Here is a 27958-nt window from a genome sequence, read left to right on the forward strand (position 1 = left end):
TAATGAGGTGGGGGATGTGTTATCAGACAGAGAACTCATCAAATTTCTGGAGTTTCAGGAGAAACAGTTGAAAGTTTTGAGAATTCTGATCTCTGTCATTCAGTTGACCTTCCTTTTCTAATCTTGATAAAGACCTGGCCTTCTCTGGAACCTTTGGAAATTAAGAAACAAAAATGGCACCCAAATTCTACTTTCTGCTAAGTGAATTGCTCTAGTTTTTTCCAAAGTAAACAAACAAAATAACTGCTGCCTTCTCATCAAAGGCCCCAGGGCCTGAGGATGCTCAAAGCTCCCTGCTCTACTTAGAAGCTTCTTTCTTGGTCCCTACAGAGAATCTAAGGCCTACAACCATAAGTGTAACTGCTGAGAAAGAGCAGCAGGGTGGTGGGTCAGGTGATCGAAGGCCACTTGTTCACATTTCCTACCTGATTGGCTGCGATTCCAAATTAAAAGAGGTGCTCAAAATGTGATATGTATATGTAGCAACTCCCTACAATGACTGCATTTACTGTGCATTGCAAACATATAGTAATAAAAAGAAGAAGAAAAAACAAATTAAAAGAGGTGGAGCTGCACATGGAAGCTACTCATGGGAGAATGTCACTCTCCATCACCCTCCTACACCTGCTTCTCAGACTGTGCTTCTCATTCAGCTGTGTCCTCATTTCAAGACACATGAGCAGGAGAGTCTCCGTGGGGAGATTAACACCAGGTGTGGGTGGGAGAAGGCTCAGAGCTTCTTAAGCCCAGCGCTGCTGGGTGCTCAGCAGCCTGTCTACACTGAAGCCTTCACTGCGGTAGGTGGGGCGTCTGATTCAGCAGCAGCTTTATGCTAGTCAGCTTCTGCAGTAAGCCACAGGCTTGATCACCAAATGCTCTGCATGCCTAGCCAGCAGGCCCTCCCCCTGTAGATCGCTAAGTTCTAGAGATTCAAGTGCTTGAGGAAAGTGCCTGGTCTCCCCCTCAGTTTCTTTCCCCTTACACAGAGAGATCACTGAAAGACGAACTAGAAAGATTAAACTGCTGCTAGCCTCCATGTTTGTGTGTGTCTGATATAAACATGAGCACACACATATGCACGTGCATGCACACACACACACACACACACACACACACACACACACACACACAGAGTCTCCCCTGTCCTATTTTGATATATCCCAGCAAAATGCTGTTGAAAGCTTCAACAGGAAGTCTTCACTTTGGTTGTCTCTTCTACACCCTCACTGCCAGGATGCTAACACAGAACTTTGTGTTTTGGCTAAACACAGTGCAGTATCTAAAATGGGTTTTTTTCTGGTGCCCTTGGAGCCTCTAGAGAACTCTAGTATTAAGAGTTCTCAGGGCTGAGGGTGTAGCTCAGTGGTAGAGCTTGTGCTTAATGTGCAAAGTCCTGGGTTCTAATCTCTAGCACTGCACAAACAAAAGCTGAAGAACTTTTCTCCATTCTCCCCAGTTCCCAATGTCCTCTGCTGAGTAAAACCTGTAGTTTTCAGATGTCAGGTTGGGAGGGGAATTAAAGCAAAGGAGGAATGTCCGGTAGGCAGTGAGGTGCACACTGCCCGGTCCTTACCATTGCATGTGGGGTAGCTGTCTGTCCAGGCCGGCTGCTGGTGAAGGAGGCTGCTGCTGGGGTTGAGATTCATTACACCACTTCCTTCCAGAATCATGATCTGTCAGGGACCAAACAGCCCATTTAGTCAGTGCTCCTTGGACAAACGTCATTTGGGGAACACAGATCACAGAGTTAATTTCAAAAGACAAAAAAAAAAAAAGAAAGAAAGAAAAGAAGGAGAGGGAGAAGAATGTGTTCACCTGCCCATTGCCACAGCACTTTCAGTAAAAGTAAAACTCACGGCAATTAAAAATTTCCAGGTTCGATTTTCATATGCATAAGGCAAGTTTTTACAGCCACCCATTCATAAATGAATAATCTCTGATCGGGAATGAAGTAGGAGGGAAATGCAACCCCTGCTCCCAAGGCAAGTCTGGCTGGCATCCAAGGGTGTGTGTGTGTGTGTGTGTGTGTGTGTGTGTGTGTGTGTGTGTGTGTGTGTTTACAAAGGTGAAAATGCAAAGGAAATTTTATTTAAAGTGGAATTTCACTTGATGAAATTTCAGACACAGCGCCTTTGCTGTCCTTGGAGGGCAAGAGCCTCAGTTGTATTTTAGCAGAGCTCCTCCAGGATTTGTCTTGGTAATCATATCAGAAATCGCTTGGTGTCTCTGATAGGCACTGCCCGTTTCTCGTAAAGAGAATTAAATTTTTCCTTGCTGGGAAAAGTTATGACCAGTTTTCTTGTCCTGTGACAGGCTTGGAGAACTCAATGGCTTTAAAGCTGACCCCAAGGTGACTTGGTCTGTGCAACCATTTTCTCAGTTAGAAGACCTAAGAGCAGAGCTTTCTTCCACGAGCCTAAACAATGTGAAAATATTACAGTTTTGATTATCCAGCATTTACGACAGTGCCTAGCCCTGAGTGGGACACACTCCACACTTCAGACCCAAGCCCTGGGGTGTGAGCAGTTATTGGAAGGAACAGCAGGCAGTTTCTGGAGGTTACTGAGCACTACCCAGAGGCTATAAAATTTGCTTTCTCTTTCTAAAATGCTAGGGTGGATACAGGAGAAGGCAGCTGCACTATCAGGCAGACCATGGAAATGTTTCTGCTTATATGGTGGAAATCTTTCATGTCTGAATACTACCAGTGTCTACAGATTGGAATTCATATCCCTTCCGAGATACAGTTCCAGGCTTGACACAGCCCCCACCTCCAGTCAAGCCTCTGCTTTTCTGCTTCTACATCGGGTCTGTGTGGGGATAAAAAGGAGCTCACAAAAGGCATAAAGATGCATTCAGGTATTCATTTATTCCACAAGTATTTACCAGTGCAATGAAGGGTTGGGCACTGTTCTAGGCTCCAAGGATAGAGCAATGATTAAGGGCTGAGCTAGCTTGGACACAAACATTTATAATTATCAGCATCGTCATCATTGTTGCTTGGTAAATAATTAGGCTCCAATCCAGCCTAAGAGGCAAATGGAGAAAGAAACATAGGCTAGGCATGATAGGGTAACAGTACATGGACAGCCCCCCCACCCCAGTGGGAAGATAGGAGAGCTATGACCCACGCCTTATATGAGAGTTCTGATTCCAGGACACAGAGGGTTGGAACTTCTCCCACTTCGCAGTTCAAGTTCATATTAACTCACACAAGTTACTTAACCTCCTGGGTCCCAGTTTCCTCATACACAAAAAACAAACAATCCTATCTAGCTTGAATATTGGTTGGAAATCAAATGGGTTCCTATACCTTGAGCACTTGGTACGAAGTAAAGGATGATTAAGTAGGACAGGTGTTATGATGAAGAAATCTGTTTCCTCTCTGGATAACTTGAACCAGAAACAACTCAGGGCCTCAGTTTCCCCATCTGAAAGTTTAGAGAAAGTAACTATGCTGGTTTTTAAGTTCCCTTCCAGAAGCTACTTGGGTTCTCACCTTTGGAGACAAAAAGTCAAGTCAGGTCAAACCATCCACTCTCTTTCGTTTTCGTCTAGAGCAATCACCCTAAAGCTAAGGAATCAGTCTGGAGACTTCAAGGCAAAAGAAAACCTCCAAGTCCCCAGGAAGGTGGCTGGGGGAGGAGAACGCCACCAGGCCTGGGCTCTTGTTTGCTCAAGGCTGGGCTTCTTCCTGGGTAGCTCTTGCTCACCCACAAGCAGTGGAAAGATTACTGTTTAACCCTGAGAGAGAGGGTGGGAGCTCAGAGGCCGCCCATCTGAAGGAGCACGGCCCTCCAGCTGGAGAGGCGGCCAGGAAAGGCTTCCCTCAGCTTCTCTCTCAAGCATTGGCCCTCGGGGCTCTTTCACAGTGGTCATTTCAGTGGGAGCAAGACCTGGCTGGCCACCTCTTAGCTACCACCTCAACTAGCTCCAGGATTTGATTCACTGCTCCCTAACTACTAGAAAGTGAGGGTCAGGTGGTACCTAACAGCCCAGCTTTGGAAATGGGGGGATATGGGTTTGGATTCCAGATCCCCTGCCCTCTGTGGATGACCTTGAGTTTCAAATCTGTCTAGTCAATAACTGCGTGAGCCTCGCTGTTCCCAGCTGTGAAATAGGAATAAGACCAAACTAGAGTGAGAATTCCATGTATTTGTGTAGAAAGACAAATTAGCAGGTAATGCAAAAGAATTGAAATAAATCAGAAGTGACTCAGTTCCTTCCCAGAAGACAAATGTCATTTCTCAGCATGACCTGGCAGTATCCATAACTACTCCCATCTCACAGAGAAGACTTTAAGGACTACAGGGTCGAAGCTTCCCCCTCCCCGAGGCTGTCCTGAGCTGAGATCTCAAGCTTTGCACCCCTTTTCTGAGGGAAAGCCGCCAGCACGGTGAGGGGCCCTTTTTATAAGCACATTAAATGGTTACCACTCATAAAAGAGTTTATGTGGCTTAACCCTTAGTGAGTCAGAGTTCACTGGAGCTCACCCAGGCTTGTGAGCAAAGAAGATCAGGGACTCAGACCCCACAGGGAGCTGCAGGGAGAGTCCCTTCCAAGTGGGCTAGCTACCCCTGAGGGCTCTGGCCACATCCTCCCCGTCTCCAAGGCCCCAAAATTTTTGGAATAAAATGAAGATATTTTCCTCCACCAGCCTCCCAAGATGGTTGAGGAGATCAACTGAGATAATGGATAATAAATGTGCCTTGAGAACTGTAAAAAAAAAGCCCTACCCTAATCAACACACCCCCACCCCCAAACACTAATCTGGACTCTTCATGGTATATACTAATTACTTTATAGGGTATAAAAAGCAAGCATTTAATTAAAAAGTAGGAGGACTACTAATGCTCTATTTTCTGCTCCTCTTTTCACTTGCAGCATCGCTGTCTTTATTTTCCTTAAAAAAAAAAAAAAAAAAAATGGATCAGTAGAGCCTTGGAATCAAACGTCCCAGCTAGATTCCAGGTCCCATCTTTCAGCCATGTGACCTTGAGTATGTTAAGCTTTCTGAGGCTCATTTTTCTTCCCTGGTTTAAACAGGGTGGGACTGAAGAGTGGGTCACAGTGATTTCCTCAAACCCTGGAGCTATTTGAAGATTCAATAATGCAGTGGGTTTAAAGGTGTCTAGTCCAGCACCAGGCACACACGCCCCCAAGGAAAACCACTTTACTTTCTTTTCACAGTAATTCTAGAGGAGGATCTTTAACACATATTACTTCTTCGAGTACTGTGACCTTAGTTCAGAGCACGAGGAAGACTGATTCCAATCTGTGTGTCCAAAGCAAGCTGGAATGGGGCACATTTCTCTCCATCTCAGCTTCTAGAGGAAATGGAAGGGATGGGAAGGAAAAGGGAAGAGATCCAGGGCCATATTAGGTAGTTATTAAAAGGGGAGTTTTACATTATCCCCTCAGCTGAAATTCAGGGCTAAATAATTCTCTTTTTAACATATTTTAAAAATTAATGCATATCTATACACAGTTATGGTATGCAATAGATTAATTCAATAAATTCATACAATGTGTAATTGTCAACTCAAAATAATTCGTATTTCTATCTTTTTGAAACATTTATTATTTTTATGTGTGGGGAAACTTTGAGCTCTTCCAGTTATTTTGAAATAGAACTTGCTATAGACTGTAGTTATTCTACTGTGCTTTAAAGTACTAGAACTAATTCTTCCTACTTAACTGCGTATTTGGTATTTGTTCTCCAACTGTTCTCTATCCCTCCTTCTCCTCACCTTCCTCCATCTCTAGAGGAATGGTGCTCCCTACTCCTGATAGGTCAACTTCTCTCATTGCCAGAAATGAGTGAGAACATGCAATATTGATCCTCCTGTACCTGATTTACATCGCTTAACGTGATGTCCTCCAGTCCTGTCCACTTCACAGCAAATGACAATATTTCATTCTTTTTAATGGCTGATAACATTCCCCTGTGTGTACACACCACGTTTTCTTTATCCATTCATCTGCCAGTGGCTAAGGAAATAGTGCAGAAATAAACATGGGCATAGGTGGGGCTGGGGAGTTCTCTACTCTGGGGCTGTCTTGTGCACTGTCCCATGTTTAGAAGTATCTTTACCCACTAGAATAACTCCTGGATCCAAATCCCCCTGGCTGAGAATAATGGCTGAAGACAAAGCCTATGGGGGCAGACAACGTAGGCTCTGATGTCTCACTGATGTGGCAACCATGGCCTGCTGATGAGACCAAGCTGCCATTTCCTCTCCTGGGTAACAGACGGCATTGGTCCCTACCTCACAGGCTGGTGGAGGATTAAACAGGATAAGAACCTCAGAGCCCACAGCAGTGCCTGACACAAACAGCAACTGCCTAATCAGTGGAGATTCAAGAAAATGCATTCTGTATGGAGCCACCTCTCTCTAGACCCAGGTGGGATGGGTGTGTGTTCTGGAAATATAGCATGAGTTATTGCTTACACTATTAAAAACTGAACACATACCCCAAAAAACTAAATTTTATTGAAAACCCAAATATTCAGGGATTTCTTCATAAATATCCTCAGATGCTTATCCTAGGTAGGAACATCAAGGGGAAGAGTGTTATGGGGCTGGGAATTTAGCTCAGCGGCAAAGCTCCTGCCTGGCAAGCGCAAGGTCATGAGGTCGGTTCCAACCAAAAAACCAAAAAAAAAAAAAAAAAAAGGGGAAGAGTGTTTGACTCTAGGCCATTACTGATGCACTGAACTTTCACATTCACCCAAAATCTCACCCCTCTGTGCAAAGTTCATAAAAATGACCATTTGGGAGAACAAATGCACTTTATCTACAGAGAGAAAGCAGGACGTACTACCCAAAAGACAAAAGCACAGACGAGCAGCTTGTGCCAGGCCTCCAGCCAGGACCTGTTCCACTGTGGGCAGCAGCACCCCTGAGCCACCACCGGCTCCCCTAAAAGTTAGAGGCTATTTGGGCTTGAACAATCTGAAACATTTTGGCAGCAAGAAAGCACTGAGCAGCCACAGACTGCAACTTGGTGAGAGAGATAGCCCCCGCTGTCCCTCACCATTTTATTTTTATTTTTGTTTTTGTTTCTTTGAGACAAGGTCTCGCTATGCAGTTCAGGCTGGCCTTGAACTCACTGTATAGCCCAGCCTGGTCTCGAACTCACAACGATCCTCCAGCCTCAGCCTCCCAAGTACTGGGATTATAGGCATGCGCCACCATGCCCTTGTCTCTCACTATTTTAATGAGCGGTTTTAGGTAAAGGTCAACACCTGCATTCTAAGCTGCTAAAGATTTGGACTGCTCTGTCCTGGCCATGCTAGGCACAGCCATGGCCCTCTGAGCCCACTCCTCCTTCCAGACCTTTGGCACAGGCTAGAGGAAGCCAGCCTGGCCACCACCCATAGGCCGGACCACAGTGGGGAACAGGATGAAGAGGAATGCAGCCCTAGCCCTGAACCTAAAGATTAAGAACCTCACATTTTGGGCTGCTTGTCCTTGGCAAATTTGCACAGAGGAGAAGGTGAGTCACAGTCACCAGGTCCCACTAAACCAGAGCCTAATGAACATTTTCAAGGGTGTAAAGAGATTTCCACTCAGGCTCCCATTGCCTTGTGTTTCCAGGGCAACTTTGAAAAATATGACGGGGATGATGAGGGTTGAAATTTGGGGCCTGCCGCTCAGTAATTATGTTGACCTGAGGGAACTTCTTTCCTCCCAGCAGCCTCAATTTCCCCGTGTAACAGAAAACATGCAATTGATGAAGGATAAATGAGGATGTTTGTAAAGTACTCAGCGCATGACTTTATGCGAGGCAAGTGTCAACATCAGCTCTTATGATAGGATCTGCCCCCGTCCCTCTTTAAGCTGGGCTGTTGGCCTTGGAGACAGTCCTGAGATAGGATTAGACTCCTCAGAGACAGAAAAACATAATGGTCAGAGAGCCCTGGGCTCTGGAATCAGAGGGCCATGGTTCAAACCTGGCTTTGCCAATTTGCTAATGGGACAAGTTTAGGCAAGTCCTTGGCTTTCCTCATTTACAAAGGTATATGATATGGAAAGCGTTGCTGAGAGACAAATGAAATGAGGCCTGTAAAGTGCTTAGAAAAGTATTTGACACTCAGTAAGTACTTGAAAAATGTTAGCTGGTTTTTGTGAAAATACAAATTTTTGTTATTTTTTTGAGACTCTAAAGGGGAAATGAAAAAGCAGGCTCATTTTAAGCAAAGCCTCAGATCTCTGTCATATGCACAATATCCTCCAGTCCCAGTGGCCTGGTGCTGGCAATCCTGGTGTCCATCGTGCCTTCCGTCCACCATCATCCTGCTGCTGTCCTAGCGATTCCCCATTGCCACTGAGCTATGACAAGGGGGTCCCTGTTCACAGGAGATGTGCTATCGCCCTCTGCATGCAGCTCTGGCCCAAGGAACTGAGAGCTGTCCCTCCTGCTCCCTTTCCTCTCACCAGCCACACTGTGCCTGAGGCTGCCAAAAGTCATGGGAGGGCATGGTGCCCTGGCTCTGAGTAACCATGGCTTTGCACCCCAAAGCCCAGAGCTGGGTGCAAGGGCAAAGAAGGGAGCAACCTGTGTGAAATGCGGGTGCAGAAGGCCACCCAGGCTACTCATATTGAACAGGGTCCCCCCTAGAGGAAGTATTCAGCTTCCACCAAGAGCAGGGTTTGGGATTGGCATTACAAGGGAAGGAGACACTCCAGGGACCCTGGCATGGTGCTGGAGCTATGCACTGCCCACACCCTCAGGACTCTAATAGGTCAATAACTGCATACACGGCCTCTTGGGAGACAAATGAGCTCAGCTTGGCCTGTTCAGATGAAAACAAATCTTTCTTTTACCCAGTGGTGGACTGCTGAGACCCAGGATTGAATGCAATCAGTGTTATGATTATACTGGTAACTATGTCTTGCTGATCACTTCGAATGTGCTAGCTCTGTGCTACTGATTTTTAAATGCATTATCTCAATCCATGCTTGCAATAAATCTGTGAGTTATGTCACTTAACTAACTGACTATCTGAGGCTCAGAGAGGTTAAGGAGCCCATTCAAGGTCACACAACTTAGCTAAAATTGGAGCTAGAAGAGAATTTAAACGCAGACTTTCTAGCAACAAACCCAAGAGGGTGCTTTGCCAGAGATAAAAACTGTCTTTAACTTATCCTTAACCACAACTCCCCTATCACAGCATCTCCCTAGGTTCTGCTGCCTCACATGTTTATCAACCTGATGTATAAAAATATACATATACATACATATGTAAATACATATATACACATCCTCCTATGACTCAATAATGTTGTTTTAATTTTATATTTGGGAAATAACCTGGCCCATAATTATTCATGCTGTAGCTGAATTAGTCCCCACGTCAAAGCACGTTTGCTCCTGCTGCAAGGGTGAAGCTATCCTGGGCACTACCAGGGCCACGGAACAGATCTCTGGCGGGGCTGGTGTCCACCTTTCCTGTTTCCAGCCTCAGGGGACTGAGAGCCGAGGTCATCATGTGTTTTCTTCATTCAGCTCCCAACCCCAAACCTCCGTAGAACTGGTTGACATGGGACTTTTATACTCCTCAAGCCAGAAAAGCAATTAGGCTTTTGTGATGACAGTGACACTCAGACCATTGCAGTCCTTCCTCATAGCCAGTAACAGGAGAATTCACAGCATTTGCCCTCAGGATGTTGCAACAGTTTACCAACATCATGTTTGAACAGGACTGGCTTTTGTTTCAAGGGCCTATTCCCAAGTAAAAGAAAAGATAATTCACATACGTGTGAGATGTGGCTGAACGTACTACAGACAATAATTTGCACCTTTACATGTGAATCAAAATGTGAATCAAGCTTGGGGAATGTATTTGATCCCCTTGGGATTACATCACAGGTAATTTCATACCTTCCTGATGTGTTTTGAAACACACAGTTTCATGTTCCCAGGGGCATCATCGGAAGTATTCTTTCTGGAGTTTCAAGCCTTTTTGCGACAATATTGGGAGGCCAAGTCTGGATATATTTTAGATACAGCTTCTTGACTGTAAGGCATTTGGAAATACACACATTATGTTGATCTTTATCATCCTTGCTGCCAGATCCTGACAAGATGGCACATACAGCAACAGATAGTGACGTAGATCAAAAGGCAAGATTGTCTTAAATAACCTACAGGGCCTTTATCAATCCTATTCAGATATATAAACGAAGAATGAGGCAAGCTTTGAATCTGAAAGGTCACTGTTGAGTCGGAGTCTGTTAAGTCCTCAGTAGACACTGTGGCTTCTACCAAAAATCCACATGCACTTCCAGTGTTAAAGGTATTGGGTGATGCCAGATGCCTCTACAGATCCTCTGTGGACCCTAAAGATCTACAGACACCACCGATCTTGGAGAAACCTCTCTTGCACTCATGTTAGATTAGAAGTTAAAAACTTTGTAATAGAGTGAGGGGTGGAAGACAGGAGTTTACTACTACCTCTGACACAAGACCTGCGGATTTCAATTTTTCTCTCCTCCTTGACTTTGGCATTGCCTGGGCTCCTTGGCTGAGGCCAGAAAGGCCCTATTGTCTCTTGCCAGTGGCAGTTCAAGTAGGAATGATCCTACACCTTGGAGGTGCCATTTCCAAGAATTCACTATTACCAATTCTGAACCTCAAAATCTCTCTCCCCATGCGGCCTGTTTTTCTAGTCTAAAATCAAACAAACAGCCATAAGGCAGAGTTAGCAAGAAAGTGTAGCAAAAATACAGATCTCTCTTCTTATTACAAACATGGGTCTTTGGTAAGGCACAGATGTGAGGACAGGGACCTGGCTAAAGAGGCCGATAGTGGTTTCTCGAAGTTCGATCCATAGATGGCTGTATCATCATCATGCAAGCAGAGGTTAAACTTGAAGTTTTCTGGAGTCCTGTCTCAGACCTTTCATCACAGTCTGCATTTCTAAAACCCTGGGTGAATCCTGGACCATTCTCACAGTTGAGAATTTCTGCTCTGCAGACTCAATCGCCTCCTCTCAATGTCCCACCACAAGACAACTCCAAGAAATATCAGCCTTCAAAGAAATGTCTGTATACACAGGAAATCCTTGTGTAGTTAGAGACAAAAGATTCAATCAGGAGGTTTCAAGCTCCAAACCACCCGAGGAGAGCCTATCCCTGCCTCATTTACCAATGTGAAATAGAACAGTTCTTGCTGAGTGTTAATATCCATATTAATCTGTATATCATATTAATCTGTGATCTCAGTTTCTTGGGAGGCTGAGGCAGGAAGATCATAAATTCAAGCCCAGACTGGGCAGCTTATAACATCCAGTATCAAATTAAAAACTAAAAATAAAAAAAGCCCAGAGCGTAGCTCACGATACAGCATTTGTCTGGCATGTCCAAAGACCTAAATTCATTCCCAATTACCCAAAGCAAACAACAACAAAAAAGTACCTAATGTCCTCGAATTGTTAGGTTCAACACCATTTGCTTACTTACAAGTACATACTCTGCAATCAGAACAAACTGCTGGGCCTCAGAACATGACTGGCTATCCCTGACCCCACCCTATTCCTTCCCAGGCTTACATAACCACTTGTATGTTAAACCTCACACCCCTCCCCTAAAAACAGTTATGTCCGCCTTCTGCAGTGACCACCCAAGAAATGCTTGTGCAATAATTACAAATATTTACTCATCCTTCCAATTAATATGGATATTTATCAAGTGGTGCTAGGTTTTCAGCATCATGGTACTGGGGTGACAACAGTGAACAAAACACCAATGGTGGCACTTTATTAACAGGAGACACTTCCAGAACAATAGTAGCTCTTTCCAAAGTTGACTGAGCTCACTCCCCACCTCCCCTCTGGAATGGAATGGAGCAAGAACAGGAGTCAGGCAATCTGCTCTGGTATTTGGAATAACCAACTTGGACAAGAATTTCAACTTGGTTTAAGAGTAGGACGGATCCTCTTCTCTCCAACAACCCCCTGCCCCTGCCTTCAGAGAAAACCCTTGCTAAAACACAGAGCTGGCAGACAGGATAAATACTTCTGAGTTTCACCAAGCAGCCTCTGCCAAAACTAATCTCCACTCAGAGCAGAATAAAGCCTTCGGTTGTCTGGATGGCTGAATGTCCCTTCCCAAGACAATGGATTGTTTATGTGGCGGAGGGTTAGGAGCAGGTTGTTAACATAAAACCCACCGTAAACAGAGCTGTTAATTCAGTTGCTGGCAGGGGCTTCTGTTATCTTCCGAATCCCTCCCAGAGGGGATAAGCCCTACCTTTTCATTTGAGTTGGCAGCAGAGTTATTTTTTTGCACCTGTTGCTCTGCTCCGATAACAACGCAGTTAAGCATTGATTTGTTGGAAAATAAACAGAAAAAAGCAAAGAAAGGCATCTGCCCAAACAGCCTGAGCTGGTTTGACGGAGCACTCATGCCAATTTGTTTTTCCTATAAAAACCAAAGAAAACCCTGTGCTTTCAGTTTGGGTGCTGCCCTCCCACTCGGCAGAACAAGAGGAGGCATCAAACAGGCCAGTGGGAGCTGGCAGGGCCAGGAAGCCCAGAAGGCCTTGTACTTTTCCATTGGCTGATTCCGCCAGGGCACTGGGGGGTGTCTGAAGTCTGCAGAGTGATATGGCCAGCGTCCAGCCCTCCCAGCTTCAGATCCTGAGTCAGATTAACAAGGGCAGAGAAGGGGCTGCTGCAGGTGATGGAAACCCAAACCACAGCACTCTTCCAAAGGAAATCAGTATGCTTCAGGGAGTAGGTGTGTTCTATGCATGACCTCCCAAAGCAGAAGCCCAGCAACCTCCAGCCCCAGTCGAGCCTCTCTCATAGACACCTCACTTCCAACTGTGGGCAAAGAGCATAATCTGAAAACCTGGATCACAGTTCTCCTGTCTGAGAGATAAGGCTACCTGTGCTTACCTCAAAAGTGCAGATTCACTCCTGCTCTGCCAAGGAATTTGAGGTCCCAGAAAAGAGTCTGAGAGGTTCCGAGTGGCATTTCTACCCTAATCCAAGCATCATAGCAGTCCTATTTGTCATTAGTTTGTCAATATCACGTGATGAACCAAAGCCCAAAAGGGCCACAAAGAGCTAAACAAATCAGTCAAATGGAGATCATGAACAACACTAATTAAATGATAGAATCATTGCCCAGACTTCCACACACACACAGTCAGAGGAAGCCTTTTAATATCTCTTTTTAAGGTGGAGATAGCATAGTCAGAGGCGACATTCAATATTACCCCACAAAATCACCCTTCCCAGCCTTCTCTTGGCCATGGGGCTTTCATTTCTACCAGAGCACTGGTTTAATGGGAAAGGCCACGGAACATGGCTTCCCTGGGGATGGTTGAGAACAGGGCGATCTGACAGGGAGGGATATGGCTGGCTGAGCACTCCCAGGCATTCTTGTCGTAAGCAGGGCAGGGAGTGGAGTGCCTCAAACCAAATCAAGCAGCAGAAAAAGAAAAGATTTAACAACACCCTTAGTGGACTGAAAAATAAATAAGACCAACTGCGCAAGAATGTGGGAAGGGTGGAGGGAGGTAAGGGGTGGGGACTGGAGCCAAGGAGTGGTTGAGATGGACCAGGACAGTGGATTTGACCATTTCAAGACTCAAATTTCTTCCCAGGAAAAGATCAAGAAGCTCAAGCTAAGAATAGATCAACAACCACCAGCGTGGAATCTCATGGACTGGATAATTACAAAACAACAACAAAAGCTATGACGGTAGGATAATTCGCATGGACTGAGAGCTTACTGTGTCTTACAAATTGAGCTAGGCTTTACCCAAATTATCTCACTCGATCCTGGCAAGAACCTCAGACATCAGTACTTAATGTCCCATTTTACAGATGAGGAAGCACAAAGAAGTTAAGCAACTTATTCAAGATGCAAATCTAGTAATTGGACTGGCTGCATTGTGAGAAATGCAGTAGGGATGGCATGGGAAAAGCAGCATAATTCTGCAGAGCTTTGCAAACAGATCCCTTGCATTTCTAAAGAGAAGGATGTTACCTAGGCTCTCATCCTTTTAATTCGACAGTTGAGATCTTAAGAGGACAGCTCCAGTGACTTTTTCCCTAAATGTGAGTAGGAGCCATACTGATCACGCTTGCACCCTAATAAAAACAATAGTGCACGTCAGTCCAGATGCTACAGAAAGACAAATTCATAGCTCCCGATCTCATCCATGAAACTGCAGTACTGATGAGGTGGCTCAATAGTAAAGCTCCTGCTTAGCATATATAAGGTCCTAGGTTCGATCCCCTGTACCAAAAGCAAAACAAAAACCTTCATCTGGCTTCCCACTCATGGCCCTACATTGACTTAGGGTGAGGTGGCTACCTAAAAATAAAACAGCAGCAATAATAATAAGGAAGAAAAGCTGCTGAAAAATTAAGGAAACTTGGCTCCCTTGGTGGGGCACCTGATGGCTGAGTGTCACACATGAGTCCCAAAGGCTGGGAACAACACACTGATGACAAGAGACTATGGTTGTGTCATTCAGGAAGCCTGAAGTCTGTCACTCAAAGAAACCCAGGAAAATTCTGCCCCTCTTCCACCAACGCTGTGTCCACAATCCTGTTCCAAACCTTGCAACAGCTTGTAAAAATGTGTCCCTCAAAAACAGACAGAACCTCACAAGCTTATTCCATCATCAGCTTCACAATTTAAGAACCAAACACGGTAACATCTGGATTTGCTCACAAATTCAGAAAAAAAAGAAATTTTCTCTTTGCTCAGGTACTCATTAAAGAACAGTAGGCATCAAAGCCAACTCCGAAACACCTCCCTACAAGAGCGATGGACTCTCGACTCACTGGGTTTCATTTTCCTTTCAGAACAGACTTTGTTCTGCTTCTCCTAACTCACTGGCCTATGCAGCAAGGTCTCTGGAAAAATAAAAAATAAAAACCCATCCAAACAGCAAGCAAGAAAACCTACCAGAAAGATTGTCCAAGGAATGAATTCCCTTCTACCATATAATACAATCATTCCCACATTGTTTCACAGCAAACCTTCAAAACTCAAACGAAACTATAAAATTCACCAATGCAAAAACTACACCTTTCCTCCTCAGCAGACCTCAGCTTCCCCAGCCCTGCCTCCACCTTCCCAGGGCTTGGTTTCCCAGGCTCCTAGCATAAGAAGTTGTCATGTATCCAAAAAACATCACCACCTCCAGAAGCAGGAGAATCATATAATCCATTGCTTGGTGCAGAGGGAAAACATGGAGTTCCCGGTTCAAAATGTCAAGACAGCCACGGTAGAACATTCCACCAAAAGTGGAGTAATTCTAATCTCAGACCAGGCATAGCTGCACAAGCTATACACCCATGATACTGGCCTCCGGGGAATCAGTCCCCATTTTTGTTTTAAATTGCACCAAGACTTTGTCATCACAGGGGAGAGAGGTCTTTTCTATGCCCGACTGTCCCATGACCTATCTTCTCAGGTGTGTGGGAGGATTCAACAATATAGGACATTGAACATGCCCGTAACCAGCTGGCCTGTAACAAGCACTCAACCAATGTTAGCTCTTATTATCATCACCATTATTACTATTATTATCATCTTTATTATGCCACTGTCCCTCCACAACTCCAAGGCTACCCATCGTCAGAAAGAACCTTATCTTCTGTTTTAGCAGAGACTATCTATCAGCTGGTCCTGTTCAGAAGTCATTTCATTGGCCCTGCCAAAGAGAATGCTATACATTAGAAGTTCTCAGTCTTTTATTCATACTATGAACCCATTTTGCAATCTATTGAGGCACATGGGTCCCTTCTCAATGATCTTGATTATTGAAATACTTTTTAAAATAAATGTGTGTCATCGTAATAGTATATGCCCTTCTTTAATAACACATTAAATAAGTCTATATCAGGTCTAATAACCTCTGTGATGCCAGAGAGTGATATTTTGAGATATCTGCAACAAGTACAATGTGATACAAAAATGTTGTGATTGCTCTTGGTAACAGTCACAGATGTAGTTAATACTGTATTTGCACTGGAAGAAGATGTTACATTTTAATAAGAGATTATGGAAAATTGTAATGTAATATTTTCACATCCAAGTTCATGGAGCCCCCAAATATTCTCCATAGATACGAAGCAATCCTTGGAAAGAAAGCTGGGAACTTTGGCTGTTTAACTAATAGCAAGGATAACTCCTTCAACTTACCCTCTAGAAACCACTTCTGCATGGCCAGAACGTTTGAACTATTTATCACAAGGAGACCCCACAGTGTCTAGACAAAATAAGTAATTAGGTTTTGTTTTCTTATTTTCCCCCCAAAGCTTCTAGAACATTTGCCCAAGGCTAATACCTTCAACAGTCGTGGCCAGTAGACATCTGGAGACGCTATCAGAATGTTAAAGGTAGGTATACGAAGTTGCAGTCAGTCATGTGAACAGCCCAAAGGGGGGACTGTCTTCTGCAGGCCACTACATGCCAGGCACTAAGACGGGCAGAACATGCTGCATGCCCACTCCAGCTCTTCCCTGGGAGCTCCGTGTGTTGTGATATGCAGTCAGTTCAAATGGAGATTTAAATTGGAAGCCCTCTGTTTACATGAATCATCTTATTTCGCTGCAGCCCACCATAACCGGTAAAAATCTACTGCATTTCTTTCTGTACTGAACCAAAGTCGATCGTTAATGGAAAAAATTTAATAACTTTTCATCCTGACCAAGCAGAGACTCACTGAATTCACCTGAATTGGATCTTTCTCCTTGACTTCCACTCTCAAATTACTAATTAATTACTCATAAGCATTTATTCTGGTGCTTTCACATTCTTGTTTAATGTAATGCTTACAACATCCCTGTGCAGTAGATGTGATTAACCCCATTTTCCAGATGAAGACATTTAGGTGTTAGAGCTTACATAATTCACTCATAGTCACTCAACTACCCAGGGCCAGAATAATTTTAAATCCAAGCATTCTGACTCTAAATCTAGTGTCTCCATACTATGTCCCAGCTGATTCCAGACACTCTGTACCGTGTCCCACCTCTTCAGACACACACTGGTTGAGATCTGCTCTTCATCAATTTTCTTCCACTCACAGCCTTCTGGCCAGTGGAGTTAAGATAGCAGAACAGTGACTGCTTGCTCTCTGATTCTCTATGTGAACAAAATTGAGGCAGAGGTTGAATTCAGGGCCCCATCTACAGCCTGCTACACTAAAAACAGCTTCCCTTTCGTAGTTTTCCCACCTCATCCTCCAAACTATGCCATCAGCGCTATGGAGGGAAAGTTTTTAAAAGCTCCTCAGATGGGCCAGAGGACAGCTATGTTCTCCGAGGTCCATCATCATCTTCCTGTTCCAGGGAAGTCTCAGCACAGTTTAAGAGGCAATTTGCACTGAGCTGAGAAAGGCCTAATGAGATGACTGAACTTCCCCAGATCCACAGCGGGCAAAGTAAGAGCCCAGCCCCCAAGACTACTTATTTATGTGTCTAGGATATGGCTGGGGGACAGAGTGGCAGATATGATAGTTCAACTTCCCCACAATTGCACCACCAAAGAAAGGTCGTGCAGAAGTAAAAATAAGTTGTTACATCAAAAGAGTGGGGTTATGAGAGCTCTACTAGTTTAATCATCAAACTATTATTCATTGGGCATTGTGATTCCATATTCATTTAGGGTTTGTTTCATCAGAAAGCATGTTTTGAATGTACCTATACGGGTCATATGTCAAACAATTGTTTATTTAATACCCTTAATAATGAAAGGAAAGTTATTAAAGGAGGTTCTGAGAGGGCCAGGATATGGCAAAAGATGAGAGGGAGAAAGAGTTTGTGAGTCCAACGAGCCAGAAATAAGGGGCTTAGTCCCAAAACCAATCCAGGACAGAACATGGTTAAGTGCTAGTGAAATCACTTTTCAAAGGAATATTTTATAAGTTAACTCTTTTAAAACAAGGTCAATTAATACCCTATGAGTGTCTTTCAGTGCGACACCCTTCTTGACCCTGTTACAAGCTCTGTTTGCTCTGGGTACAGAGCTGAACCCTCAGGGAATCTCCGGGGTCTGAACTAGTCGTGTTGCCCTTGTGATTACCCACTGGATCTTCCTCCTGGAAAAGTGAGTCCATGTTTTCATCTCATCTGCCCAATAATTCCCAGGCAATCAGTCAAGCAAACTCATGAGCGCCCCTATGGGTGTGTGAATTTCATCTCTTAGGAGGCTGTTGTGGTATTTTACGGAAGACACCGTTAGAATGTTGCTCATATACAGCGACTGCTCCCTGTTGTCACAAGCAGCCTGCTTCAACCTCTTCCACGCTCTCACCAGATCTGGGCTTGTAAGGCATGGTATGGAAGCAAACTAATATCCCTAATACAGCTAATAAATGTGCCAAGTGTCGGATCTCGGTACATTCCCTAAGTATATCCCTTAGCCAAAGTTCTGAGGACCCTAAGGAAGCCACTTAAGGGTACCTGCTGATCTTCTTTCCTTTCTCATTTTTGGAGGGGATCTCCCACCCCCTTTCCCAGCTTTCACAGACTCATACTAATCCCACTGGACCCCTCCCAGGCATAGTCGTCCCCTCAGCCACACTCCCCCACCTCGGTCACCCACAGCCTTAGAACCTGAGGGTTGAAATGGATCTTAAAGATGATCCTCTTTGTCTAGAAGAAGAATCTAAAGCCCAAGAGGTGGAGTGTGTTACACACAGCTTCGTCAGCTCTCCTACCTGTCATTGTGACAGGTGTCCCATATACAGCCGTGGTGTGCCCATGAACGGCCTTCCCTACACTGTGCTCCTATCCCTCCAAACACGGACTCTTATCTTCCTCAGGGAAGATTCTTAAAGAAAGATTTTTTCTCCTTCTGAAATTCAGTAAAGTGTTTATCAAGTAACTGATGGATCCGCACAAATGTCTGCTCCAGCACTCCCTGGCTTACTGATGTCAGTACCAGTCAGCTAAAATTATGTCCCATACTGGGATGACCTGTTGTGGGGAGCCATTTGCCCCCTTTCACAGCTGATTTTCTGCCTAATAGCTTAACAATCTGACCCTTTAAATCCTTATCCAATTTAAAGAAACTAACAATTTTTAATCATTGCCTGATACCTAAAATAATACACATTATTTTTAAAACATTTGTTAACAAATGAGATATGAAAATGTCAAGTCAGTTATGCACCCTCTCTCCATGTAGTTCTTTGAAGACAGATTTAAGAGAACCTGGAAGCGAGTGGCTGGCGGCCTCCTGCCTCCGTCTTTACAGGGCGATCCCCTCCACAAATTCGGCTTACCTGTGCGGAAGGCCACCTCGCCGTGTTCAGTTACCCGGTAACAAAGGCAAGGGGAAACGTGTGGGCTCTAAACACCATGCCAGTGCCTCCCAGCTGCGGCCCCACCCACAACAGAAGGGACTGTGGTTTCAGCTCTACCAGAGGGCTAGCTTAACGAAAGGAGTGGGTCAAACCAGCAGCCAAATGGTGTTATTGAAAAGTTCAGTATTTCTATCTGGTTCCTTAAAGCAATGGTGTTGACCTTCACGTGTGTTAGCAAGTACTACCGTGTAGTCTTGGTAGCCATTCCACCCTGTTCTCCCAGAAGACAAAATCTGAAAATTATTTCTGTCTGGAGGGAATTAAGAGATGACTTCATTTGAAGAAAGGGGAAAATACTGAGTGATTTTTGTGAGATGTAATTTTTAAAAATGAATGTGTTCAAATATTATTTAAAAATTACTGTAGTAAAAGACACATTGTCATTAATCTCTCTCAGAATACTTCCCCTCATTTTGAACACACTGATCCCACACTTCTTGCCACTTTCTGGGGCAGTTCTAGAATGTCTTTAGCTGTGCCTTCGTGGCTTCCTCAGTGTCCTGAACTGACTCAAAATGTTTACTCTTCATGGGAACTTTGACTTTAGGAAAGAACCAGAAGTTGCACTGCACCGGATTCAGTGAATAAGGTGGATGAGGACACGCCGTAACATTTTTATGAGCCCGCCCCTCTGTCGGATGGCACTCGGCAGCAATATTTACCATATATTTTATCACATCTTATAAAGATGTGAAAGAGGACTTATGAACTGCTTCAGAAAGAGACCAGAACGATGGGCTAAGTGTGTTTGAAGCAAAGAGAGCATTTTGAGAGGATTAATGGCAATGTGTTTTTTGCTGTAATAATTTTTTAAAATTTAAACATTCACAGTTTTTGGATCGCTCCTTGTACAAAACTTTATGCTGGGTGCTATAAAGGGAGCACAGCTCTTATGCCTTGCCTTCTGAAAAGCAAGAGAGTCTATAAACACCACCTAGTACTCAAATTCCCAAATTCAGTGAGGAATAGGGACAGATAAGAAGGAAATAAAACTTTATGAGATTCCAGAAAGCTGAATTACACTTCCTTGGAAGGGAACTTTGGCCCAAAGCACGCCTGTTCTGAGTTGAGACCTTATACAAGTTCCTTCTAGTTTCCAACTAGCTAACTGCACTCAATTGAGTACACACTGTAACCTCCCGGTTTCCAATCTGTCTCAGACCCTCAACAAGTCAGAAAGATATTGAAAGAGGATCAGGATAGTTAGTCAATGAATAAGAGCACTTTCAGGCACCTACAGACATGAAATCGGGAGTATGAATGTAGGGCTTGTCAGAGGTCAGGCATTTTCATTGAGAAAATATAGAATATTAATATATTAAGAAATGAAATATATATATGCGTGTGTATGTACACACAGGCAATTTTTAGCACAAGGGAGTTAATAGAGTAGAATTTGAGACCTTCTGAGCCTTTGACCAAATATATTGCCCTACTCACAGCCACTCTAAAAGGTCCTAAGGACCGTGGGAAGGAGACATAAGAATTAAGATGTGTTATGTACCAGTTCCCCGTGATGAATGTGATCAGTATGCGCTGCAAACATGTACTATTAAAAACAGAGATTCTTTTTAAGGATTCCTGAAGATGATCTTGAGTACTAATGTAAGAGAACTTTGAGCACAGCTGTTTTTTTCAGGGTTGCTTTCTTTTGTAATACCTCTACATGGCTGGGGATATAGCCCAGTGGCAGAGCATTGGCCTAGAATGCCTCTGTAATATATTTTGAAAACACAGAGGATTGTCTCCAGAAAGTTTATTAATTTTTAAAGTACAGTTACAGATTTCCAAGCCACTGTCGATCTCATTTCATTTCCATTGCAGTTTTTAAAGACCATCAACCACTGGTGTGGAAGCAATGTAGTCCAACATGACAACATATTATGAAAAAGATGGAACTAATGAATTATTTCATAGTCACAGAGTTTTAGGTCACAAAAAGAGGACAAATGGAGCCTTCTGGAAAACTCTAGATGCCGCCATGACTGTTTTTCTGAAAATATCTTGAAGAATTTCTTCTGATAGCATTTCTTAACCTTGAAATTCTTCCTAATGATGTATCTTCACCTCTCCTATTGAAAATTGCCTCTTCCCTTGACCTCAGTGGACATAGCACACTGCCACAGAAGTCCCCAGCTTCCCTTTTACACACTCACAGATACCATCTGCATACAGCTTCGTACCTGCATCTACAGAACCAGTGCCTAAACTAAACCTTTCATTAAAAGTCCTCAGAATCTAAACCTTCACTCTTTTTCTCCCTGCTACTGAGATCAGTGCAGACAACCAGCAGAGACACCTGCGCACTTAAACTCACAAACTCTTACACTGCATCTTAACAACACAATCTTAACACTTCATCTTAGCAAAACACACTCCCACAATAGGGCTTGGGATGCTAAATGAACAAAGACGGATGTTGAAAATAAGACCTTCCCACTTTGGTGCTACTGTGGACCAACAAGAAGATTAATTCCCTACTGTCCCAGTTCTGTCCGTGCTGGGACCAACACATCTTCATGGTGTCTAAACAAAATCAAAAGAATCCCTGTCTCTAATGCATTTGTTGCTGCTGAGTCATGTCTGCCCGTCTGGTCATAATATCCCATTTGGGACAAAAGGTGAGTTTGTCCCTTTGTGATAGGGTAAAACCTTTTGCCTAAATTGATTTTTTTTTTCTGGACAGAGTTCATTCTTAAGTGTTTAGCTCTCACAAGTGCCCCGTTCTATCTTGGCTGCCTGGCCACCTTTTCCCCTGTGGAAGTGACTCCCTCTTACCTATTTCCAGCCATTTTGCAACCCTGGAACACATTAAAGATGAATTGGCCTTTCCCTATAGCTAGTGAGTCAGAAAAATTACCAGCAGAAGACATCTCTGGAAAGTGAGATGCTGCGCTCTGAGACCCCAAAGCTACCAGCCAACCAGCTCTTCGCTCAGCTGCATCACAGTCACCTATCCCTATCTGCCTGCCTGTTTCCGAAGACTTCAACTCAGAAACATGGCTTTGCCACACCAGTAGAGGGAAACCAGGGGTTTTTAATTCACAGTCATTAGAAGGCCAGACAAGGTAGGAAATTCACAGATAACATCCAAAGAGCTCAGCTGGCCCCCAATATAAAACTCTAACAAGAGGCAGTGAGGTAAGCCCAGGTAGGCAAGCTTTACTCCTGCCAGCTGCCTCCGGGAGGCTGTTCTACTTTCATCTGTCTGGTTCAAGGCAGGCTTCTCTTTCCATGCAGGTGTTTGAATTTCAGATTCAAAAGAAGGTTTAAAAATAAGGACTTACCTCATTTGCCTAAAGAGTCTGGGTGGGAAATCCAATAGCCCTGGCGAATGGAGAGGAGGCAGCCAGCAGCTGTCACGCCAGCTCCTACCAGGATGGGGAACCACAGGTGTTATCACGTCTGAGCCCTCATCAGAGTGAAGATAAATGCATATGACAATAATTTAAAATCATTTTGTAGGATATTAAGCAATAAGCCACCAACCGGGAATTCCCTAAGTCACTTCCCCCTCTTGTGATTGGCTGCCCAGCCCTTTAAAAAAATAAAATAAAGGATTACAAACATTGGCTCATTTGCATTTGGCCAACTCACACGTTAGTGTTCAAACAAAACAGGTCTAACCAGGTTATGCCTGTGTCTCAAGTACAGAGAGACAACCTGTTAATAGATGAGGAATTGATTTGGTGGTGACTGTTCTTTTCAGCTTAGAGGCAGTTTCGGGTGAAAAGCATCGTGCTCCCCAAAGACACCATCAGGAAGGGAGAGTATAAAAGGAAAGTGAACCGAAGTCCAAATCTGGCAGAGGTGGTGGTGGAGGGGTGTGGGAGGAGCGCCCTTGAACATCTGTCTCATTTTCTAATCTGTATTTAGTCCACTCGACTTTAGCACCGAGATCTTTGCCCTGGCTGTGCAGGTATTGTGTTCTGAAGGAGCTTCCAGCCAGTTCTCTTTCCAGACACTACGACTGCCTCCTTGACAGTGACCCTTGGCAATGTCAAGGGACTTTGAAAAGCTACTTTCCCCTGGCCCCAGGTAAGAGCCTTGGAGGAAAATTTGAAAGAAAAGACCCCTACAGGGAAAGTCAACTATGAGCTCTCCAGCCTAGAAATCAATTCTCAGCAATGCATGGGCTGATTTGCTGGATTATCCAGTTTTTTCATTTTCTCTTGACCCCTACTTGATCTTTTTCCTGTTTACCGACACTCCTGTAGGGGTCTCAAGGAGAGACGATCAAGATCCTGAAGTTGGGAATAAAGCAGCCGTTTGGGCAAGGAGGCAGATGGGGAGGGTCTGTAGATTTCAAATACCCACACACCCTCCTGGGTCAAGGGCATGCAGGGAGTTGCCTGTTCTTGCTTCACTAGGTCACAAATGTTCCTGAACCTGTACAGGTGAGCAACTGGCCTGCCTAGGAAAAATACCATCCCCTAACCATTAACTTTCTCTCCTGGGTCTTCCCTGACACTGGCGTGACATGAGTGAAATGTCCAAGAAGGTTTCTTCAACTCAGGGGAATACCCCCCTTGTGGGAGAGGGAAGGGGAATAGAGTTTTGGCAAAGAGATAAAGATTTTGTAATCAAAAGCAAGAAGTTCCTTATGTAAAAATGTGAGGCCTGCATGTAAGCAAGCCTCCTGGTTAGAACAGAAAGCAACTGGTCAGTGTATTATAAGGTAGGATGGGAGTGAGTGGTGGTGTGATTTCTTCCGTGCTTACTATGCAACATGAATGCAGAGCCTTTGAAAGTGGAAGATGGGCACCAGCGGACTTGGGAAGGTCTTGCAATTCAACCTGATCTTAAAGGAGGTCTTGAAGCTTAGAGTAGCACAGTTTAGGACAGCTGTATAAGGCCCCTTTGCCTCTGTAACCTACACCACATAGTCTTACCCTTCCCTCCCTTTCAATCTGGTATACTGGCCAAGGGCTTTCTCAACATGTACACGTATGCCCTGGGCCTGATAAAAAGAGTAAATGTCATTATTGCCCATTATCACATTAGCCCCAATTAGTTTATCAGCTTTAGATCTGAGAGCAGGGCCCTGAGGGAACGGCCTGCTGGGATTTTGCTTGAGAGATGGATGAGTCAGGAGCAGCTTCAAGTAGCTATGTTCCACCCACAACAGGGTATTTGCTTGTGGTGGTGTGGGGGGGTGGGAATTAGCGCTATTAGTGCTATAGGACTTGAGGGGAGCGGACTTGGCCTCATTTATACCTTTGCCTGAAATTAACCTGAGACAGCAAGGTGGGGTAGGAGATAGGGGCCGTGTGGTCCTGAGGTAGTGAACTTCAAATGCGTCTCCTCTAATGATGTGGCTGACTAGCCCAGGCCCAGCCACCTTTAATTAGAGGCCCTTTAATTTCTAACTAAAGAGTTCTGTCGATTTGTCCATTCCTTTATCCATTCTAGACAGGACAACTGACCCATTAAAAGGGGTCATGGTGTGGGGGGACAGAAAAAATGCCGCTTCATCCTCACAAGCCACCTGAAAAGGTTTTATGTATATACAGTACCTAACAATGTGTCTGGTGCTTAGTGGGTAATTATTTAGTATGGATTCTTTTATTTACTTGGAACTTTGTTGAACTTCCTAGAAGAAAAACAGAAGTAAAACAATACCTCCCCTTCCCTGTATTAAAAACAAAGGAAAGCTAGATTTGAAGCACTTATCAGCTATGTATAAATTCCTTTGGAGTATGGTCTTTTACTCTATGGTCAACTTGGTCTCGATAAGGTACCCAGGCTAAGTTCAGTAAAACAGACTTTTGCAAACACACAAAGCCCTCGAGTGAGTCCTGATACTGGTTTCCACCAAGAAAAGGGGACAAAGCACATCAGACCAAGTTGCTCGTAGTGGCCTGCAGCTCCCTAGTTCAGATGAATTGTCTTGTAGAACAGTGATGCCCAACTCATTTGGCATCAAGGACCAGTTTTGTGGAAGATAATTTTCCATGAACTGTGGGGAGGGTTATTTCCTGTTATTTGTGATTTATAATAATTACTGTACATTCTCCAATGCTAACATCACCTCAACTCCACCTCAGATTATCAGCCATTAGGTTCTCGTAAAGTGCACAAAATCTAGACCCCTCGCTATGAGAACGTAAAGCTGCAGCTGACCTGACAGGAGGCAGAGCTCAGGCAGTGATTCCAGCTATGGAGAGAGGCTGCAAATACAGATGAAGTTTTCCTTATTTACCTGCTCCTCACCTCCTGCTGTGCAACACAGTCCCTAACAGGCCACAGACTGGTACCCACCTTGGTCCAAGGATTGGGAAGGCCAGTTTTAGGAGATCCACCTCCCCAAACTGAAGAAATTTAGGAATCTTCATTACCAAATCAAGCCTATGACAAGGAATCTCTCTAAGCCAGGTATCAAGATCCAAGAGGTGTGAGCCTTAACACCAACACAGAAGAAGGTGGTTATAAGGTCAGTGGAAGAATGTGCTTACATTACAAGAAAGAAGATGCTGTCTATACAACACCTCTTAACTAGAAGCACTATGTTTATTTTTGAAAGCAAATGTGTGTCTATGGTTCTGCCTGTCATCCCCTGCTGATTAAATGGAACTGCCTGCAGGGTAGAATGTGACAACTGCATAGTGAGAGCCACACAAGAATATTCATGTAGATATAATGGGAGCAAGAAAATCTCTCTGGTCCTGTAAAACTCACTGGGGAGGAACAGTCACAGAGCAGAATATCATGATCAATAACCCTGACTACCATCAAATAAGGAACTAGGGCAGTGACGGCAAAACTTTTAGAGACCAAGTACCCAAACTGCAACCTATTTATTTATTGCAAAGTGCCATCCTTGCATCTATGTGCACTGTTATCTAATGCTCAGCTGCTGGGGCGACTTGGCTCACATGCCTGCCGAAACAGAGGGCTCTGGTTGTCCAATGTGACACGCGTGCCATAGGTTTTCTAGCACTGAAAGAGGGTTTATAAATATCATCTTGCTTTTTACCCTACGCCCTCTAAAGGCCACATTTGCAATGTTCTCAGATTTCTGGATGAGATTAGCTTTCCCTGTTATCTTCCTGTCTGTTGAGAAGCTTCATGGGCTCAGAAAGTGGTTCTCAAGTTTTTTGTGGGAGGCCTCACACTGACAGCGAGCAGATTTCTGTGAATCACTCTGATGATGGCTTTAGCCATCGTACGTATGCATCTATCTGCTCAAGCCCCTGCCAGTGGCACATACCACTGAACTGCTGAGATGGGGGACAACCTCAGTGGTGCTGGCAGGTGGGGAGAGTGGCCACCGTTCCTGAGAAGAACAACTCATTGTATAAACACATATACACACACACTCCAAGTTGAATTCTCTAAATTCTCCATTTTTGTTTTGTTTTGTTATGTGGTCCTGGGGATGGAACCCAGGGACTTAAAATAGGATCTTGATAAGGTACCCAGGCTAAATTCAAGTTTGTGATACTATTGCTTCATCCCCCCAGAGTGCTAGGATTGCAGGTGTGCATAATCACGCTAGTTCTCCCTTCATATTTTAGTTCTTCCCGGGTCCTCCATTCTTGCCTAGTGTAACTTGTTCCTGCTCTGTTCCTTCTGCCTCATCTGTCTCTTATTATTTTCTTTCTGTCCTTGTCTTTCTTCACACATAACTTTACATGGTGCATTGACCAAATGGCACTTTCACTGCTGGAATTAAGAGCTTTGGTCTTGAATCAAACTGTTTTGAACTTCTGTGCAGTATCTTCATCAGCTTCTTCAAGTAAGCTCAGTTTGGCAGGTGGAGTGGTACACACTTCTAATCCCAGCATGGGAAGGGCTGATGAGGGAGGATTACATGTTCAAACTCAGTCTGGGTAACTTACCTAGATCCTGTCCCAAAAGAAAAATTTAAAAATGGGCTATGAGTATAGCTCAGTGTAAAGGCCGTGGATTTGAAGAATCAGTACTGAAGAAAAAAGTCACCATTCTCAGAGTCAGAGAGGTAGAAAAGGCTGAGCAAACTGGCCACATCCCAGCAAACTTCCTGTGGCCATGTTTTCATTTTTGTGTGGGAAAGACTTTCTTATAATTACAGCAGCTCAGTTCTCCTTCCTTTGGTATTACTCTTTGTTTAATTGAAAATTAAAAATATATATATTCATGGTATACAACGTAATACTTTGATATGCTTATACATTGTGGAATGGCTAAACCAAACTAATTAAAATGTGTTACCTCACATACTTATCTTTTTTATAGTGAGAATACTTATAATCTATGCTCAGCAATTTTCAGGTACACAATCCTTTATTATTAACTGTGATTACCATGTTGTACCACCAGTAGCTGTTCTTATGTTATTTTTTGCCTAAGAACTCCTTTTGCACTGTCATGGAACCCCAAAAGGCAAAAGAAATTAAAGACTTGCTGCCGTGTGTGTTGCAGAAAAGGAAACTAGAACTTTGGAAGCTTGTGTTTCCTTCTCCAGGCTCACAGGTTTCCAGCCTTCTCTGTGGTATAGTCCTCCCTAGTGTGTCCTTGCTGTAAGCCAGTAACCCACCAGAATCACCTTTACAAATTCAGTCTCCTGAGTTCTTTCCCGTATTTACCAATTCAACAAGTACCTCCAACAGTGGAGTGATAGAGAAAATCA

The 27958-nt window shown here is 44.0% G+C and overlaps 1 protein-coding gene across 2 annotated transcripts in view; it reads right to left on the reverse strand.

The window, feature by feature from the left end:
- The window catches only part of Ehf (ets homologous factor), a 41584-nt gene extending 18789 nt beyond the window's left edge, over nucleotides 1-22795 (reverse strand). Inside the window, exons 1-2 of one of the 2 annotated variants that reach the window (XM_013514292.1) lie at nucleotides 22635-22795; nucleotides 1574-1673 (exon numbers count right to left, since the gene is read on the reverse strand). In XM_013514292.1, the coding sequence (XP_013369746.1) occupies nucleotides 1574-1670 (97 nt within the window). In that variant the 5' untranslated portion in view covers nucleotides 1671-1673; nucleotides 22635-22795. Of the gene's footprint in view, nucleotides 1-1573; nucleotides 1674-19266; nucleotides 19356-22634 lie in introns of those variants that run through there. The other variant, XM_013514293.1, reaches the window with a different exon arrangement.
- Nucleotides 22796-27958: the final 5163 nt, after the last annotated feature.

The sequence above is a fragment of the Chinchilla lanigera genome, unplaced genomic scaffold (assembly GCF_000276665.1).
Source record: "Chinchilla lanigera isolate Chin_1 unplaced genomic scaffold, ChiLan1.0 scaffold00021, whole genome shotgun sequence".
NCBI classification, from domain to species: Eukaryota; Metazoa; Chordata; class Mammalia; order Rodentia; family Chinchillidae; genus Chinchilla; species Chinchilla lanigera.